This window comes from Lutra lutra, chromosome 18 (assembly GCF_902655055.1).
Source record: "Lutra lutra chromosome 18, mLutLut1.2, whole genome shotgun sequence".
NCBI classification, from domain to species: Eukaryota; Metazoa; Chordata; class Mammalia; order Carnivora; family Mustelidae; genus Lutra; species Lutra lutra.
Window position 1 is genome coordinate 21,576,114 of NC_062295.1, and position 17,534 is coordinate 21,593,647.

The 17,534-nt window shown below is 48.3% G+C and overlaps 1 protein-coding gene and 1 long non-coding RNA gene across 2 annotated transcripts in view; one reads left to right on the forward strand and one right to left on the reverse strand.

Annotated features, from left to right (window-relative positions):
* The window catches only part of LOC125090983 (uncharacterized), a 207,117-nt gene extending 198,264 nt beyond the window's left edge, over window positions 1-8,853 (reverse strand). Inside the window, exon 1 of the long non-coding RNA XR_007124539.1 lies at window positions 8,749-8,853. This is a non-coding gene — a long non-coding RNA (uncharacterized LOC125090983). The remainder of the gene's footprint in view (window positions 1-8,748) is intronic.
* On the forward strand, window positions 1,106-1,960 carry LOC125090981 (60S ribosomal protein L7-like). The gene has a single exon (XM_047714305.1). The coding sequence runs from the start codon at window positions 1,122-1,124 to the stop codon at window positions 1,866-1,868; it is 747 nt and encodes a 248-aa protein (XP_047570261.1). The 5' UTR covers window positions 1,106-1,121; the 3' UTR covers window positions 1,869-1,960.
* Window positions 8,854-17,534: the final 8,681 nt, after the last annotated feature.

Consider the following 17,534-nt stretch of genomic DNA (forward strand, 5'->3'; position numbering starts at 1 on the left):
AGAAATTCAGTAAAGATACAGAAGAACTCAACAACATCATCAACCAGCAGGATTTAGTTGACATTTATGGAACACTCCACCCATTATCAGCATAATACATATTCTTTCCAAGGGCTCACAAAAGACAAACCCAAATAGACCATCTCCTAGAATAGAAAACAAACCTCGATAAATTTAAATCATATAGAATGTGTTCTCTGACTATAGTAGAATCAAACTAGCAGTGAATAACAGAAAGAGAACAGTAAAACCTCCAACCACTTGGAAACTACACAATACACTTTTAAATAATTTATGAGTCAAAGGGGAAGTCTCAAGGGAAATTAAAAATACACTGAAATGAATGAAAATAAAAATACAACATAACAAAATTTGTGGACACAGATTAAGAAATGTTGACAGAGAATCTATAGCTTACATAAATACTTACAGGAGAAAAGAGTAAAACTCTCCAATAATAATCTCAGCTACCGTCTCAAGAACTGAGGAAAAAAAATAAATAAGCCTACAAGGAAGCAGAAGATAGGTAAAAACAAAAAATCAGCTAAACTAAAAATAGGAAAACAGTAGAAAAAAAATCAATGAAACATAAATCTGGTTCTTTGAAAAAAATCAAAAAAATTGACAATAGGAAGACTGACAAAAACAAAAAGAGAGAAGACACGAATTGCCCATTATCAGGAAAGAAGCGAGATATTACTACAGACCCTGTAGGCATCCAGAGGACGATAATAGAGGAATACTAAAAATGACCCGTACAGGCTGCACCCATACATCTGGTAACATAAATGAAATGAACCCACTCTTTGAAAAGCACAGGTGGCCACAACCCACCGAGTATGAAACCAGTAATTTAGGTAGCCCTGTAAAGTATCAGGAAAAATGAATCTATAATTTGGAAAAATCCCAAAAGAAGTCTCCAGGCCCAGAGGGTTTCACTGGAGAAGTCGATCAAATATTTACAGAAAAAAATAACAATTCTACACAATCTCTTCCATAACATAGAAGAGGATGACCCTTTAGGTTCACTTTAGGAAGCTGCTGTTTCACTGACATCGGTATCAGATGAAGACAATACGACAAAAAGAAAGCTAATAGAGCTCTTTTTTCCGGCTGGAACCATGGAGGGTGCAGAAGAGAAGAAAAAGAAGGTTCCTGCTGTGCCAGAAACCCTGAAAAAGAAGCGAAGGAATTTCGCAGAGCTGAAGATCAAGCGTCTGAGGAAGAAGTTTGCTCAAAAGATGCTTCAAAAGGCAAGGAGGAAGCTCATCTACGAAAAAGCTAAGCATTACCACAAGGAGTACAGACAGATGTACAGGACTGAGATTCGGATGGCGAGGATGGCGAGAAAAGCCGGCAACTTCTACGTACCTGCAGAACCCAAGTTGGCGTTTGTCATCAGGATCAGAGGTATCAATGGTGTGAGCCCAAAGGTTCGAAAGGTGTTGCAGCTTCTTCGCCTTCGTCAAATCTTCAATGGCACCTTTGTTAAGCTCAACAAGGCTTCAGTTAACATGTTAAGGATTGTGGAACCATATATAGCATGGGGATACCCTAACCTGAAGTCAGTGAATGAATTGATCTACAAGCGTGGTTATGGCAAAATCAACAAGAATCGAATTGCCCTGACAGATAACACATTGATTGCCCGATCTCTTGGTAAATATGGCATCATCTGCATGGAGGATCTGATTCACGAGATCTATACTGTTGGAAAACGTTTCAAAGAGGCAAACAACTTTTTATGGCCCTTCAAATTATCTTCTCCACGAGGGGGGATGAAGAAAAAGACCACCCATTTTGTGGAAGGTGGAGATGCTGGCAACAGGGAAGACCAGATCAATAGGCTTATTCGAAGAATGAACTAAGGTATCTACTATGATTATTTTTGTAATCGGGCCAGTTAATAAAGGACTACTCTCAAATGGAAAAAAAAAAAAAAAAAAAAAAAAAAAAGAAAGCTAATAGATCCAGAGTGAAGATGAGACAACAGGAAAGGGAGATGAACCAGTAAAAGGTACATCAAGGAGCAAAGGACCCCTGTGGGCTCCTGGAGCTCAGTCCCACTGGGGAAACCAGCTGAGGAACCAAAAAGAACTACTACTGGACACAGAATTGGTCCACTGGAAGACAGGGAGTCCGAGGAGCTCCCATCCCCCATTGGCTGGAAGTAGCCCCCACGTGTGTTAGCTCCCCTGTACATCTGTGTAGTAGGCACACACAGCTGAGCGACCTTTGGAGGCTTTGGAGCAGCACATGTGATGGGGTTTTTACAATGATGGAAATGCCCTGCACCTTGGGAGAAAGCAGAGATCTCACAGCGCTCTCACAATTTGGCGCTAGGAGGAGCAGAGCAGTCCACAGTAGCCAGGCTGAACACGTCTGCCACAGACAATCAACAGAATTGGTAACAGATTAGGAATGGGTTGGGGGAGGGCGGGGTGGTGAGTGGCTCCGAGCAGGGTATGTTAGAGATGGCCATAGGTTATACAGGTGACGTTCTGGGGGACCAAGACTAACCAGCGCCATAGGGCACAATTGGGACTCTGACGTCTGCTGTCAGGAAGGGTCCAGAAGAGTACCAAATGGTCCCCTCACTGCTCTTCCAAGACTAAGCCTCCTTTGCAAAGGGTAAAGCAGCCAGTTCTGCAGGAGGCAGTGTAAGGTGAGAAATATTAGTGTATCTGGGGTTTCTCATTTATTTCACGGTGCTCTAAAAGTGAACGTAATTACAGCAGCATTTCTTTCAGAAAAGCACAACAAGGTCCCCACCTGAAGGAAGTGATTCTGGTAGACTACGCTGATGACAGACTTGGTAAGTCTCTCGCAGTGCCTACCCGCCGACACATTACCATTTTTTTCTTGATAGACATACTCTGCTGTTACTCAACCTGACTCCTCTGAAACTGCTGCTGATAGCCCAATTAAATAGTTAGCTAAATATATTAGTGCACATTGCTGAGTATTTGGCCCTAATGAGGTTTATAGGAAATGCATTTTCCAGACCACAAGAGCTCCAAAGGTGGAAATTGCTGGTGGCTTGGTACTCCTTGGCCACAGCCACTGGCTCCAGGTGAGCCATCCCTGAGAAAAAGCCTCTTGATAAACCAAGATGCCAGAGTTATAGCAAAGGAGGTAGAGAGCTGACTCAATTTCCCCAAGGGGAATAATCAGTCTTAGGTCTGCTGCCACAACAAAATACCAGAGAACAGGGTGGCTTTAACCCAGAGATGTATTCTCTAGCAGTTCTGGGGGCTAGGAGTCCAAGATCAAAGTGTTGCTAACTACGGTTGCTGGGGAGAGCCGTCATCCTGGATCACGGCCCCTCACACACCCAGCCAGGGCTAGTCTTGGACAGATGCATCCCTCTAAACAGAGGCACCCCAATCCTCTCTGCTTTTGCTTATTCCGGTGGATCTGGGGCACCTCTGCCAGGAAGGGTGGTTATGTCATGGGATATCCCATGCACCTATGACAAATGTTTCCTGAGCACCTACTAGATCCTAGACACTAAACTGGACGCTACAGCTCTTACGGTGAACAAGAGGTGCTTTCTGGAATGTCTGGGAGAAAGTGCAGGGTACCATGGGAACACGTAAGAGCATCCCCAGGCATGACCGGGGGAGCCCTAGAAGGCCTCGCCAAGGAGGAACTTTAAGCTGAATGACAATAAGTGATTACAGGTCCTTTTTCCAGGTGAAGGAAGTGAGGATGGTAGCGGAGGGGTGCTCCCAGCGGTGGGGACAATACCTATGCAAAGACTCTGAGGTAAGAGACCAGGAAACACAGAAGAACAGAAAGGCCACCACGTCTGGAACAAATTTTTTCCTTCCCAGCTCACAGCAACACCAGGGGGTCGTAGGCAACCTGCCCCTTAGCTCAGAGGCCGGATGGTGCTAAGATCTTCACTGGCTTTACTTTGTAAACTTCTAAGACAACTAGAGTGAGCAGTGTCCTCTCCCATCAGAGAGGTTGGTGGAATGTTCCTTGCTAATCTGGAGTGGCCTCTTGAAACCCTTGGTGACTCTCAAAACACCTGCCTCGAGAGGCGGGCCTGGTCTGCTGATTGGCTTTAATAAAGCCAGTTAAGAGTCAGCACTTTGACGTGACCACACCTCCAATGGCACCTCACAAGTCCAGAACGCAGCCCCCAAATCAGGAAGTCCCTATATTGTACCGTGAACCACGACTGGGCACTGGAATCAGAAAGACCAGGATTAGAGTCCTGTTTCTGCCTCTCCTGGAAGTATTTGGAGTATATGTCTGTTGGGAAAGTGGCTCACCTCTCTGAGCCTCAGTCTCCCCACATACAAGATGAAAATCTATTCCACAGACTGGTTGCTTATTGTGTGGCAGAGGCTGTGCTGGGGGCCTGTGATGTGGTGGTGAGCCCAAGAGACATGAGTCACTTTTAGTCCTAGCAGGGCAGACAGATCATCAACCAACAGATAATGATCGCATGAGATTGGAACAATGATGGAAACATACAGGGTGTCAGGACAGAGAGAATGGGGTGGGGAGGATCCATTTCCATAGGGAGTCAGGGAAGGCTTCTTGGTGGAGGTGACATTTGAGTCAAGACCAGAGATGAATAATAGTGCTTAACTCTCAAGGGGCCTTGTGAGAACTACACGATATAATGCCCATAAAGCACCAAGCACAGCATCTACCACATAGGCAGAACTCAAAATGTATGGGCTTTATCACCAGCCCCTAAAAGGTAAGCCCCTTTATAGTGAGGAGCAAGCCTGGGTTTGCCGAAATTGTGCCTGGCACAGGCAGGGTCAACTGAATTAACAAGCTTCATATTTTCTCATGTTATTGTGTTGTTTGCTACTGGAGTCTTTGCCTCTCCTCGTTTTGAAGGACAGTTTGACCAAGTACTGTACCCGAAGTCAACAATCACACACAGAACTCTTAAAATTCATTAAGAGGATAGATCTCGTGTTAAGTGTTCTTATCACAATAAAATTTTAAAAAGCGTTTACTGAGTTCATCTATAATACTGATAGTAATAGGAGAAGGAGTAATATTTGTTGGCAGTATTAGTCACAGGGTAGTAATAACAGCAGCAGTAATAACGTTAGCAATTCATGCTATGGGCAACCCTCTTGGCGAGGGCACCATGTTGCAATGGAAAGAATGAGATTTTGAGTCAGGCAGAGAGCCACACTTGAATCCTGGCCCAGCTACAAGATTGCCGTGAAGCCGCTTTCCCTGAGCGTCGGTTTTCTCATCTACTTGATGGGGATAACATGTGCGTCTCCCAGGGAGGCTGTAGGAACAGGGGACGTGTGGGTCTGATGGCTGGGACAGAGTAGGCCCACACTAAATGGTGGCTCTCGAGATGACGCCTCTGCTACCCCAGGTAACTGAGCTCCAGGAATCTGCCACTCCACCCCCTTCTTTGGGGACAGACCCAGCAGCAACACAAGCTCCCCACCCCCCGGGAGCCACTACTTATCTGGGTTTGGGTGCCTTGGTCTGTTCATCACTCCCAGACCATGCTGGTCTGGAAAACAGGAATCCCTTGGAAAATTACTGCATTGAACTAAACTAGGTAACAGTTCTCCACTGAAATTCCAGCAGGTGGAAAAATGGTTTGGGCATAATTAACTGTCAAAAAATTCATATCTATCCATCAAAACATAAAATAACCCAATCGCAAAATGGGCAAAATATAGAAAAGGCAACTCATAAGCAACAAAGAATAAGGATGGACTAACATGTAAAAATCCCACAAAGTATCATGGGACTAGAGTTGTTTTGTTTTTTTTTTAAAGATTTTATTTATTTATTTGACAGAGAGAGATCACAAGTAGACGGAGAGGAAGGCAGAGAGAGAGAGAGAGAGAGGGAAGCAGGCTTCTTGGTGAGCAGAGAGCCCGATGTGGGACTCGATCCCAAGACCCTGAGATCATGACCTGAGCCGAAGGCAGCGGCTTAACCCACTGAGCCACCCAGGCGCCCTGGGACTAGAGTTTTAAAACAATGACAAACCCTTTCAGATCGATCAAATGGAGAAAAAAAAAAAATACAAAACCTGCAGACGGGCAGTATCCAGGCTTGGTAAAAGGGTGGAGAAATGGGTACTTATACATAGTGTTTCTCAAATGAAAACTGGTAGGTTTAGGGAGTACAACTGGACAGCAACTACTACAATCTATTTTATTTATTTTTTTTGTAAGAAAAAGAGAGCATGAGCAGAGACGGGATGGGGGGACAGAGGGAGAAAGAATCTCAAGCAGACTTCCCACTGAGTGCCGAGCCCAGCCTGACACAGGGCTCAACCTCGGGACGCTGAGACTGTGATCTGAGCCGAAATCAAGAGCTGCACGCTCAACTGACCGAGCCACCCACGTGTCCCTTTTATTTTGTGTTTATTTTTATTTTTATTTTGCCTACAGCAATTTAAAAAGGGTGTATTATTTTAGCCACTGCTAAGTGAGTATCCTAGAAAACTACTCATATTCAGGTCCAAGGAGGCGTAAACGGTGGTTGCTGCTAATATCAACTGTAATAGTGAAAATATGGAAGCAATCTAAATATTGACAGATTTAGAAATGACTACATTAAAATAATACAATCATATTACGGAATACTATGGAGGAGATAAACAAGAAGAGCTAGATCGAGATAAATGACCGTAGACAGAGGAATCCTAGGACATATTAAGTGGCATAAAAGTGTCACAGAATAATCAGCACAGTATAATCCCACATGTATTGGAACTAACTGAAGAAAACAATGTACATTATTCCTATAGGAACGTGTGTGTGTGCACACACGTGTGGGTATGCATGTACACGTTTGCACAAATACACAGAAAACGGTTGAAAGCACATTTAACTGCTAAGCATTGTTACATCTGGAGAGAAAGGGGGATGGATCGAGGGGGATTTCAAGAGCTTCAGTATCAGCCACACTTCAATTTTTTTCAAGAATGTATCCATGTGGGGCGCCTGGGTGGCTCAGTGGGTTAAGCCTCTGCCTTCGGCTCAGGTCATGGTCTCAGGGTCCTGGGATCGAGCCCCACATCGGGCTCTCTGCTAAGCAGGGAACCTGCTTCCCTTCCTCTCTCTCTCTACCTGCCTCTCTGCCTACTTGTGATCTCTGTCTGTCAAATAAATAAATAAAATCTTTAAAAAAAAAAAAAAAAAGAATGTATCCATGTAAGAGAAGATATCTACACCACATGAAACAAACCAGCAAAGTATTTTTGTTCAAATTATATTGAGAATTCCCCCATGAATTGGTAAGTAGAAGACAAAACCCGTCAGGAAAAAGAATGGCAGAAGACACCAACAGGAATTTTCCAGAAAAGGAAATTCAAACAACCGATAAACATAGAAAAGATGCTCCCTCTCATTTGTAGTCATAAAATGCAAATTAAAGCCACAATGAGATGTCAATTCCCACCAAACATACGGGCAAAAATTTTAAAGTAAAATATTAGCAAATGCAAGCAAGTGGAATGACAGGAATTCTCACACACACTGCTGGTGGGACGTAAATTGGTCCAAACACTTTTCTGAAACCAGGCTGGAGTTCCCTCTCAAGTTTTAGGTAAGAAAACCCCCCTCTGAGCTGACTGTCTTACCCCCAGGCATGTACCTAGATCAACCTATGAACAAGTGTACCAGAATGTTCATAATCCCCTCAAATGAAAAGCAATCCATGTGTCCGTTTGACAGAATGGATAAAGAATCTGTAGTCAATTCATGCAACAGTACACCAGACAGCAGCAAAAATGAATACAACATTAGCACAAAATTCAGGATGGTGGTAATTTTTGGAAAGGGGGTCAAACTGGTCATTGAGGAAGAGCATCTAGGAGGGAGGGTCCATCTGTAACGTTCTGTTTCTCAACCTGGGTGTTTGTTTTAGTGTCATTTTTAAAACACTGTGTGTGTGCTTTATACACTGTTTTGTGTGATCGAAAATAAGAAAAAGCTACCAAGGAAGGAAAGAGAAGAGAGCATCCTGGGTCCCAGGGTACCAGATGCTTCCCTGCACTCAGGAGAGGTCGTGGGCTTTTCTGACTCACTTCTGGATCCCATAGAGAAGACCTCAGGCTGGCTGAACACTCCAAGAGTCAGCATGGCCAGGGCCAGCTAGGACAGTCTGCATACTCTGCTCCCCACCTCTGCTGAAACCTTGGCCACTGCGGGTTTGGAGGGAAGGAGAAAGCCCACTGTCTTCCCCAAGTCATAGGTCTAGGAAGGCCTGCGGATACAGCTGACCTGGCCTCTGTGCCTCACAAAGACCCAAGAGGTGTTACCAGATCAACAGTCAGTCTAGCCCAATGGGTCTCAACCTCCCTGCCCACTTACTGTCTTACCCCCACCACCTGACATGGCAAATGACCTCCACATGAACGCCTTGGCCCCACCGCCACATCCAGCCCATGATCAGAGGAGCACAAGCAAGACAGAGCCTGATGTGTGTGCAAAGCCCTCGGCGAACCTTAGAAGTCAGGAATGGGGTAAGAGTCCCGGTCTCCCGACAGATCCCGGCCCCACCCACGGAACCTGGCACAGTCCCTGACGCACAGCGTGGGAGCCCAGCAACCGCGGGTTGCACTAACTTCTTTTCCACCTGATTTATTTCCATGAACTCCCTGAACCTCTGCACCGAAGGAAGAGGACAGGAAATGCTTCCGTCCACAGGCCGCTGTGGGAAGCATCCCAGAGTTGCAGGAAGGGCTGGTACCAAGCACGGAAGTGCAAAGCAGAGACAGCTGCTCACCTTCAGGAAGTCGTTCCTTCGTGGCGTGGCTGCTCTGCCTTCTGCAGCGGCCGAGACCTCCCGTGTCAGCCGCCTAGCTTCCTCTGGGCCTCAGCTGTCCAAAACAGCCCCTCCAACGATTCAACACTGAGTTAAACCTTCTCGGCGTCGGACGACCACCACCGACCGGAACTTCCTTGAGTCTGAGCTTAAATAGCCGGAGAGAATCTGATTGGCGAAGCCCATCCAAGCCACACTGTGATAGGTGGTGGGCCAGCCTATGGACAGGCAGCTCTTGGGTCACGTGTCCACTGTTGCTCCAATCAACCGTGGCAGGGAAATGAAGGGGTGGAGTCATCCACTACCAGCGATGTCAGTAAAAGGTGGAAAGGGTTGTGAAGGGCTTCTTGCAGAAAGGGGGCCGAGGACAGGTGACAACATCTCTAGTCCTGGAGCCCCTAAGGACTGAAACGATGCCCCTCAGGGAACCTGCCTCCTGGAATCTGAGCGGAAGAGTCAGGGATGTAGTGGGATACATATCTCAAGCTGGAAGCAGGAATGTGACACCTAAGAGGGAAGCCAGAGTCAGACAGCAATGGAGTCCTGACTCTGCCTCCTGCCTACTGGCTGTGGGACCTTGGGCACGTTACTAAACATCTCTGAGCCTTCATTTCCTCAGCGGCGTCACGTAATTTATAATAGCACCTACTTCGTAGTGTTGTGAGGATTAAGTGTGACGGGACACGATGCAACGTGTTAGCACAGTTCCCAGAAGGGAGAAAATGCTCGAAAATGTCAGTGTGTTCTTTTGAGCAGAGGAACCTCCTCAGTGGACACCTGGCCACATCTTTTGATGCAGGTGTGCCTGAAGTCATTTACCTTGAACCTGTTGGTTAAATAAACAAACTCCCTTTTGTTTGCAAAAGACGTTTTAACTGGTTTTATAGTGCCTGCGGCCAAAACGTGTCCTGAGAAGAACGCTGTCAAAAAGTTACTCCCTCTTAACACTTTCAAATCAGTTTCCTTGCAGACAAAGAAAGCAGTGGATACACAGATGGTTGCTGGGGATTGCATAAAACCTAGGCTCTGCTTTGTCTGTGCTTCTGATCATAGGCTGCATATGTCCCATAACAAGGCAGTCATGTGGATGCCATTTGCTTTGGGGGAGCAGGGGTAGGGAGGTTGAGAACCATTGGTCTAGATCAAACAGTTGATCTGGTGATAGCCTTTCTCAGTATCTAGGAATGAGATGACACATGGAGATCCACCTACCCAAACCTGCCTTTTTTCAACCAGGCCACAGCTCAGCTCCTAAGGATGTGTCCAAAATCCAGGGTCACCACACATTCCATATACAAACACACACACACACACACACACACACACACACACACACACACACACATACACTGAGATCCCTGGGCATTTCTGACAGTGCCAGTTTACGGTCAGAGAGCAGGATTCCAGCTTGGGCTATACGGACACATGGACTCCTCTGCGTTAGAACTTTCTTCTTTCACAGGCTCATTGTATTTTTCATTTAATTACCCATTCTTCTTCCAAATGCTCACCTCCTCTGAGTCACACTTTGTGCTGGGCACAGGGGGCACAGAATGAATTGCCACTGTCCTGTAGAATGAAAGCTCACAGCCCAGTGGGGCAATCAGCCACAAAAATAAGCATACGATGTGGCAGGTGTCAGAGGAGAAGAACAGAAACTGGTCTACTTTTCCAGAAGGAAATCCCAGGACTCAGGGTCTCAGAAGCTTCTCGTAGGCACGTGATAGGGATGTGGAGACTATGAGGGACAGAGTGTGGTCAGCAATGAGAGCGGTTACAGACATGGTCCTGGCAAGAAATGGGGATGCAGTTAATGTGACAGTCAGTAGGGTATTTTGGAAATATTCCATCTCTCAGTCTTCTGGTTACATGGTAAAATTGCATTTCCTTTGATATGAGCTGTGGCCATATGACTTGACATATGACATGGCTGTTAGCCATGATGTACGAGCTGGGATGTCCCAGATGGTGGATTCTCTGTCCACCAGATTCCTGCATGAAGAGGGGCTTGTGAAGGGCAGAAAGCATAACAGAAATTGAAATCTTTGAGGTCACAAGCCACTGACTGAGATGTGGGAATGTTTGTTACCGCTTCATGACCCAGCCTCACCTCACCGATACAATCAGAGACGGACACAGTGGCGGGGACAACAGGGAACAGGGATGAGGACAGGAAAGGACTGGAATTAGTAGATCCTGCCCCTTTCCTTTTCAGCGCTCCCTTCCCCAGGTCTTGTGCTGCAGAGTCACTGTCTGAGCCACGGTCACAGCCCAGGTCCCTGACACTAAGGAAGACAGACAGAGAAAGACACCAGGTGTCTTCATCTTCATTCCAGGAATTTCCCTTGATTTCCCCGGAAGGGGCCTGGGGAGCCCTCTCTCTTGGTCTTTATGACAGTCTGAGGATTCCTCCTTCCCTCTGTGGAGCTTGCATTTTTCCTGAATTCTATCAGCACCACTGAGCAGCCATAAACCAGAAGCTGTCTGAAAGAGAATCTTCAGAGAAGAAAGTCAAAGCTGGGGCTTTGTTCCTGGGGCACAGAAGAGATCCCCAAAAATGGAGCCCCCCCTCTCCTCGGATGGTGCCAAGTCCTCCACATGTGTAGACTTTGCAGGGGCCTATGGTGCCAATTTCACCTGCTGGGATCCATGGGAACTAAATTCCAGCAAATATAAGATGCCATCGATTGAAGGGGGCATCTTTATATCCCACTAAGAAAGAAAAAACACTGCCAATTAAACCAAGACATGATGCTTTATTATCACTCCGCATTTTTATTTTCCATCTATTGAAAGGGCTCATTTAGACTTATTTAGACATAGATTTTTATCCTCTATCACCCCGGTGCACATATAAAATGGAAAATTTCAGCAAAATAAACTGGTCAAGTTAGCCTAAAACATCTTCCCATGCAGAGTCCAACTCTTGTGAATCTCTTTTCATCTCAGACTCATTGATATTTGCGTTTTTCACACAATGTCCTCTTCTGGGACATCAAGACTGTGGGTGGTGTGACACTTCTTAAAAGAGCATGCCACCTTGTCCCAGAGATTTTGTTTCAAGTTGAAACTAACTCTTTGAGTTTTGATGCTGGTACTATTTTTTTTTTAAATCTTGCCAGAAGTTCTCGGGCAACCATGTCACTGTCACCAAACCAAAGACAATTGCGAGACACTGTGGATTCTAAGACGGACCCTAATTTCAGAAAGGTTAAAATACGTGTGGAGGGGGACACGGGTGTCTTTGGATCATAGGACTCTGTGCCCCTCCCACCCTTACTGATTCTGCTTGTAAAGTAATAGATAAGAGTCTTTGGTCAGAAAGGTGTGGCTTCAAATCCCAGCCACTCCACTTCCTAGCTCTGTGATATATTCTTCAAGGTTGGCTGGAATCTGCTACAGTCACAAACAGCCCCCAAATCTCAGCAGCTTATCCCAGTAAAAGTTAGTTTTATGCATATCTACTCAAGGTCAGGGCGACTGAGCAGGACGGCTGTCCTCCTTGTGCTAACTGCTTCAAACTTGTGGTCCCAACCCCTCAACAAAGCCCGGTCCTCGGCCACCTGGATGGATGGGCAGGTGGAGAGGAACAGATTCCATAATTACAGAAGGGTTTTCCCAGCTTCAGCCCAGAACAGGCACCCAATCACCTCCACTCCACATTTCATTGGCCAGAATAAGTCCAATGGCCTTGCGCAAAGGCAAGGAACTCAGAAACTTGTTTTTGTGGGTCCTCAGGAAGGAGAAAAAAGCCAAACAGTCGCGCCAGTAGTAAAATCTGGCACAGTGACATTCGGCAATTTGCTAAGCCCCTCTGAGCCTTCGTTTCTTATCAAAAGGAGAGTTATGAACATGTCTGTGTCTTTGGGCTGTTCAAGGGGTGCCACACGGGACACACTTTGCATTGTGCCAGACCCACTCTGGCTGTGATGTATGATGACCTCCTAAAGGCCCACGGAGCACCCTTCCCACCTGGAAATGACTAACTGCACTCCCCAAGGCATCTCTTCTTTCAGACGGTAGAGTCCCAGCAACCCCATCTTCTTCTCATGATTTGCAGGCTCCTCTCCATTCAGGTCTCTTCCTGGAAGAGACCTTCATAAGAACTAATCACTCGTCTGTGTCTCTGCTATCTGATCCAGGCACCTCTGAACACTTGCTGTGTGACCTTTGCCATGTGCATAGCCCTCTCTGGGCCCTAGCTTCCTCATCCATGAAATAAAGAGTCCTAGCAGAGCTCCCCACCTCCCTCCTTGCTCTAGCCCACTAGTGCCAGATACACAGGGTGGGGATGGGGGTAATGAGTTGGGGGGATGGGAGGGTTGTTGGCATGTTGCCAGAGCTCTTGTTTTTCAAGACAAGGTGAAAATCCCCATTTTTGTCAGAAATCTGCCAGCTCTAAGGTTGACAACCATTTCTTAGGAAGAAAATTAACTCTATGTGCGCCAGACAAAGAATGTCAGTGGAGGCGTTTTGGCAAAGTTTACAAGCTTCCTCTACACGTCGGGTCAGTGAGGCTGGAAGTGGGACATTTTCCCTTTGAATGGGTGTTCCTGGGCCCAAACCCCTTACCATTTCCCCTATCGAGGGGAAGCAGTCTTTCCCAGGAAGCAGTCTCTCCGAGAAGGACAGTAGGCAGCTGGAGGGGCCGATCCCAGGGAAATGAGAGGGGAAGGGGGTTGCATTTTGCTGGTGACCTATCAGCTGGTGTGCAATGGTGTGCAGGTGTGTTTGTACTTGATTCCTTGAGGGGAGAGAGGCTGGAGTCTCAGAAACCAGGGAGCGGGAGGAGAGGAGACAGGTGACAGAGGAAGTCCCCACTCCCCCAACCTCACCCCCAGTTTGTCTCAGAGCTGAGCACTGGTTGCCCTCCATCAAACAGTCTTCCCAGCAAGTCTCCACTCGTCTACAGAGCTCACAGAGGTATCCACGTCTGGGTCCCACCAGAGTTTCCAGAGAGGCCCAGGAATCAGCACTGTTTTAAACTGTTTTATCTGCTTTTGTAAGTAATCTCTGCAGCCAAGGTGGGGCTCATACTCACAACCAGGAGATCAAGAGTGGGATCCTCCCCTTACTGGCCAGCCAGGTGCCTCCCAGCTTTGTTTTAAAAGGTCCCCCAGGTGGGTCTAAAGTGTTGCAGGAGTGGAGAAGCAGAGCGAGGTGCCGGCTCCCGTATGGGGCACTCTTGGGGTGCCAGGCTTTCTGCAAGATTCCTCTGCAAAGGGTCACTACAACCTCACAGCGGCCCGTGAGTGAGGCTGGCCCTGATGTCCTCACTGCCCAGAGACGGGAGTGGGGAGGCAGAGAAGTTAACAACCTGCCCAGAGACCCGTGACTGGCAGGGGAGTCTGAGGTTTTTCTGACTCCAGGATCCAGAGGACGAAAAGGGTGGGCGGGGGGGAGAATTTGGAGGGAGGGATGGATGGATGGACGGATGGAACGAAGGAAGAAGAATGGATAGGTGGTGGGTAAAAAGAAGGAAGGAAGGGAGGAAGGGAAAAAAAGAAGTCAGGGAAGAAGAAAGGGAGGAATAGTAGTGTGGGGAGGGGTTGAAGGAATGAAGAGAGAGAGAGGATGAGTTAATGAATTACGGGAGAGACGAACGGGGATGAAAGGGCGGCGGGCTGCTGCCCTAGGCGAGCTCTGATCCTAGGGGACCAGGGCCGCGGGAGCTGAAGGTCGGGATTAGAAGGTCTCAGGCCGACGCCCTCCGCCCCAGAGGCCCAGAGCCGCGCCCAGGGTCGCCACGCCGCCGCCAGCTCCTGCATCCCGCCGCCTGGCCGGGACGTGCTCGGCATTCGCGACCGGGAGCGGGCGCCGGGCATCCGCGGGCCCTTGCTGCACCCTAGCGGCGACGCGCGGCACTGCAGCACCCTCTCCGGAGACCGCGCGCGCCCCGCCCCGCCCCGCCCCGCCCCGCCCCGCCCCGCGCGCCGCCCGCGCGTTCCCTAGCAACCGGCCCCGGCTGCCCCGGCCCCCGTTCCCGCCGCGGCGCGCCGGCTGCAAACTTTAGCATCTCCAGGTCTGGCATCCGCTGGAGGGAAGAGAGGGAGAAGCGTCTCCCGTGTCTTCTCCTGCAAAGGTTTTCTCTTTCTCGCCTCCGTGAAAAAGGATAACGAGATGGGGGTGGGAGCAGGAAATGGTTTAAGTTAATTTAAACTGTCTGCCTCGGGCAACAATCCAAAGAAGGTTTTTCCCTGTTTTTCAGAGTCACGTCTGAAGCAGAGAGGGAAGCTCTTTGCTGCAGCCCAGCGGCCTCAAGGTGCAGGCGCCGCTTAGAAAGGGTCCCCTGGAGGAGCAGCGTCCAGGCCTGGCGGGTGGGCTCCATCCTGGACCCTCGAAAAGGGCGTGGCTGACATTGACCGAAGGCATGCTCTTTGCCGGGAACTTTTAATACATAGACTCATTTTTATCTGCCGGAAGCCATGAGGTTGGTCATATTCATCCCCACTTGGCGGACAGGAAACTGAAGCCCAGAGGAGTTAAGGACACAGAGCCAGTAAGGGGCGATGCCCGGGTTTTAAGCCATGAAGGCTCATCCAGAGCTCACTGTCTAAAGGGCTCTGCTGAAAGTAGTCGCCGTGACTGTCCCCGTCCTACCAATAAAGACACTGAGGCCTCCAGAGGCTTACCCAAGGCCACGTGTCTACAGTCTGCTGCCCAGACCCTCGTTCCACTCTTACCCCTGAAATCTCCCCTAGAACTCTGGGAACTGACCTCATACAGCTGCGCGGCTGGTAGGGGAGTGTCAGGAGCCAGTCTCTGAGGTGGTCCCCAGGGTGCAGTCCCTATCAGGGGTCCTGATGACACAGGCTGTGTGCAGGGCCCCGTGTGCAGGCTTCCGGGGGGGCTCAGAGGCTGAGCCTACGTAATCTCTCCCTGTCTATCTCCTGCCTCCCTCCTCCGTGCCCAGAAGCATGGCACGGTCCCGTGGGACTTCATTCCACCTGACAACTCATTCCTGCATTCAGTCGCTATTTCCCCACTGTCTGCAGGTGCCAGGCACTGTGTGGGACAGAGAGGGACAGTGGTGGACCACGTACTTAGTGATGAAGGCAGGCAACAAAGAAGTCGACCAAGGAATGCTCAAGGTGATTCTGGATCCTAAGAAGTGCTGGAAATAAATGAGACAGAAAGGAGGTGACTCACTAGAAAGGGCTGGGGTGGGGGACCCTGTTGTCACTGGGTGAACCCACCTTTACCACCGTACCTATCGAATTCCGACATGTGTGCCAACGTCTGCAGCTGTCCCCCCACCAGGTGTGACAGCTCTGGTGCCGGCTGGCTAAGGGAGCTCAGAGATGGCTGCCGAGTCCCCCAAGAGGCATCTGTGCCTCACACTAGTTTCAGGAAGGGAGACCACAATGATGATCAAGGTCACTGAGCCCTTGTTCTGTTTCATCATATACCTCATCTCCGTCAATCCTAGCAACAGCCTTTCAGACAGATACTATTGCTAGCCCCATTTCACAGATGTGGAAACTGAGGTCACGCCTCTCTCTCAAAGGAGAGCTAAGATTTGAACAAAGATGCGCTGATTTCCGTACCCTACAGTCTGACACCCAGCTGGCCTCAGACTCAGTGGAAAGTGTTTTAGGGAAGGTATAAGAGGTTGGTGTGTTACCTTGAGCAAATCACTCCCTTCTTTGCGCCCCCATTTCCTGAGGCCCACCAAAAAGGGGTAAAGCAGAATGCTCACCTTGGCTGGGTTGTTCATTTTGGGAATAAAATGAGATGATCCAATTAACTTGTCCAGCAAGAAAACTGGAATTCAGGAATGGGTTTTTTAATTAGAGGATGAATAAATGAATGAATGAGCTTTATAAATGTTGGTTTCCTTCCTTGTTCCCCAATTCTATAATAATAGTAGTTTTAAGAAAACATGGGGCACCTGGGTGGCTCAGTGGATTAAACCTCTGCCTTCAGCTCAGGTCATGATCTCAGGGTCCTAGGATCGAGTCCCGCATCGGGCTCTCTGCTAGGCAGGGAGACTGCTTCTTCCTCTCTCTCTCTCTGCCTGCCTCCCAGCCTGCTTGTGATCTCTGTCTGTCAAATAAATAGATTCTTTAAAAAAAAATAAATAAATAAAAAATAAAACAAAAATAATAACTTCTGCTGGGGCTGCTTCTATGCCCAAAATCCTGCATGCCACAGCCGGCCATGTTGGCGGTGTGCTTGCAGACTGTCTTGGGGTCAGATCTCTGTCTTGAAGGCACTGGGCAGCGGCACAAGCCTCAGTTTGTGGCTAACATGGAAGTCAGGAGACCCCATCAAAGTCCTTCTGCTCAGGGTATTTGTGAATCAGAAAGACCCGGGTCCAAATCCCCATCAGCACCTACTTGCTGTGTGATCATGGGCAGATGTCTTAACCTCTCTGGTGTGTGAATTCTTCACTTGTTATAAAAACACCTGCCACACAGCATTCTCCTAAGGATGTCATCCAAGTCTCCTTTCCCTATGAAGTGGCGAGGGTGGGCAAAGGGGACAAGACCAGAGGGTGTCACACACACATACATAGTTATTCACTTCCCAAACTTTAAGTCGCCCATTATTCTCTTCCTCGGGCTCCTTCCTCACGTGGCCATACCCCTCGCCCCATCCAATCCACCGGCAATCCCTGGCCATTTCTGACCAGAGTATAGCCCTGATGCCAGGCTCTTCTGTCCCCCCTCCCTGTGCCATCCCTGGTCCCAGCTACCGTCCTCCCTCACCTGGACAACAAGAACAGTCTCCAAATTGCTCTCCTT

What these genes read in the sequence shown, in the direction of transcription:
- LOC125090981 (XM_047714305.1), top strand. Translation starts at nt 1,122, where the DNA reads ATGGAGGGTGCAGAAGAGAAGAAAAAGAAGGTTCCTGCTGTGCCAGAA.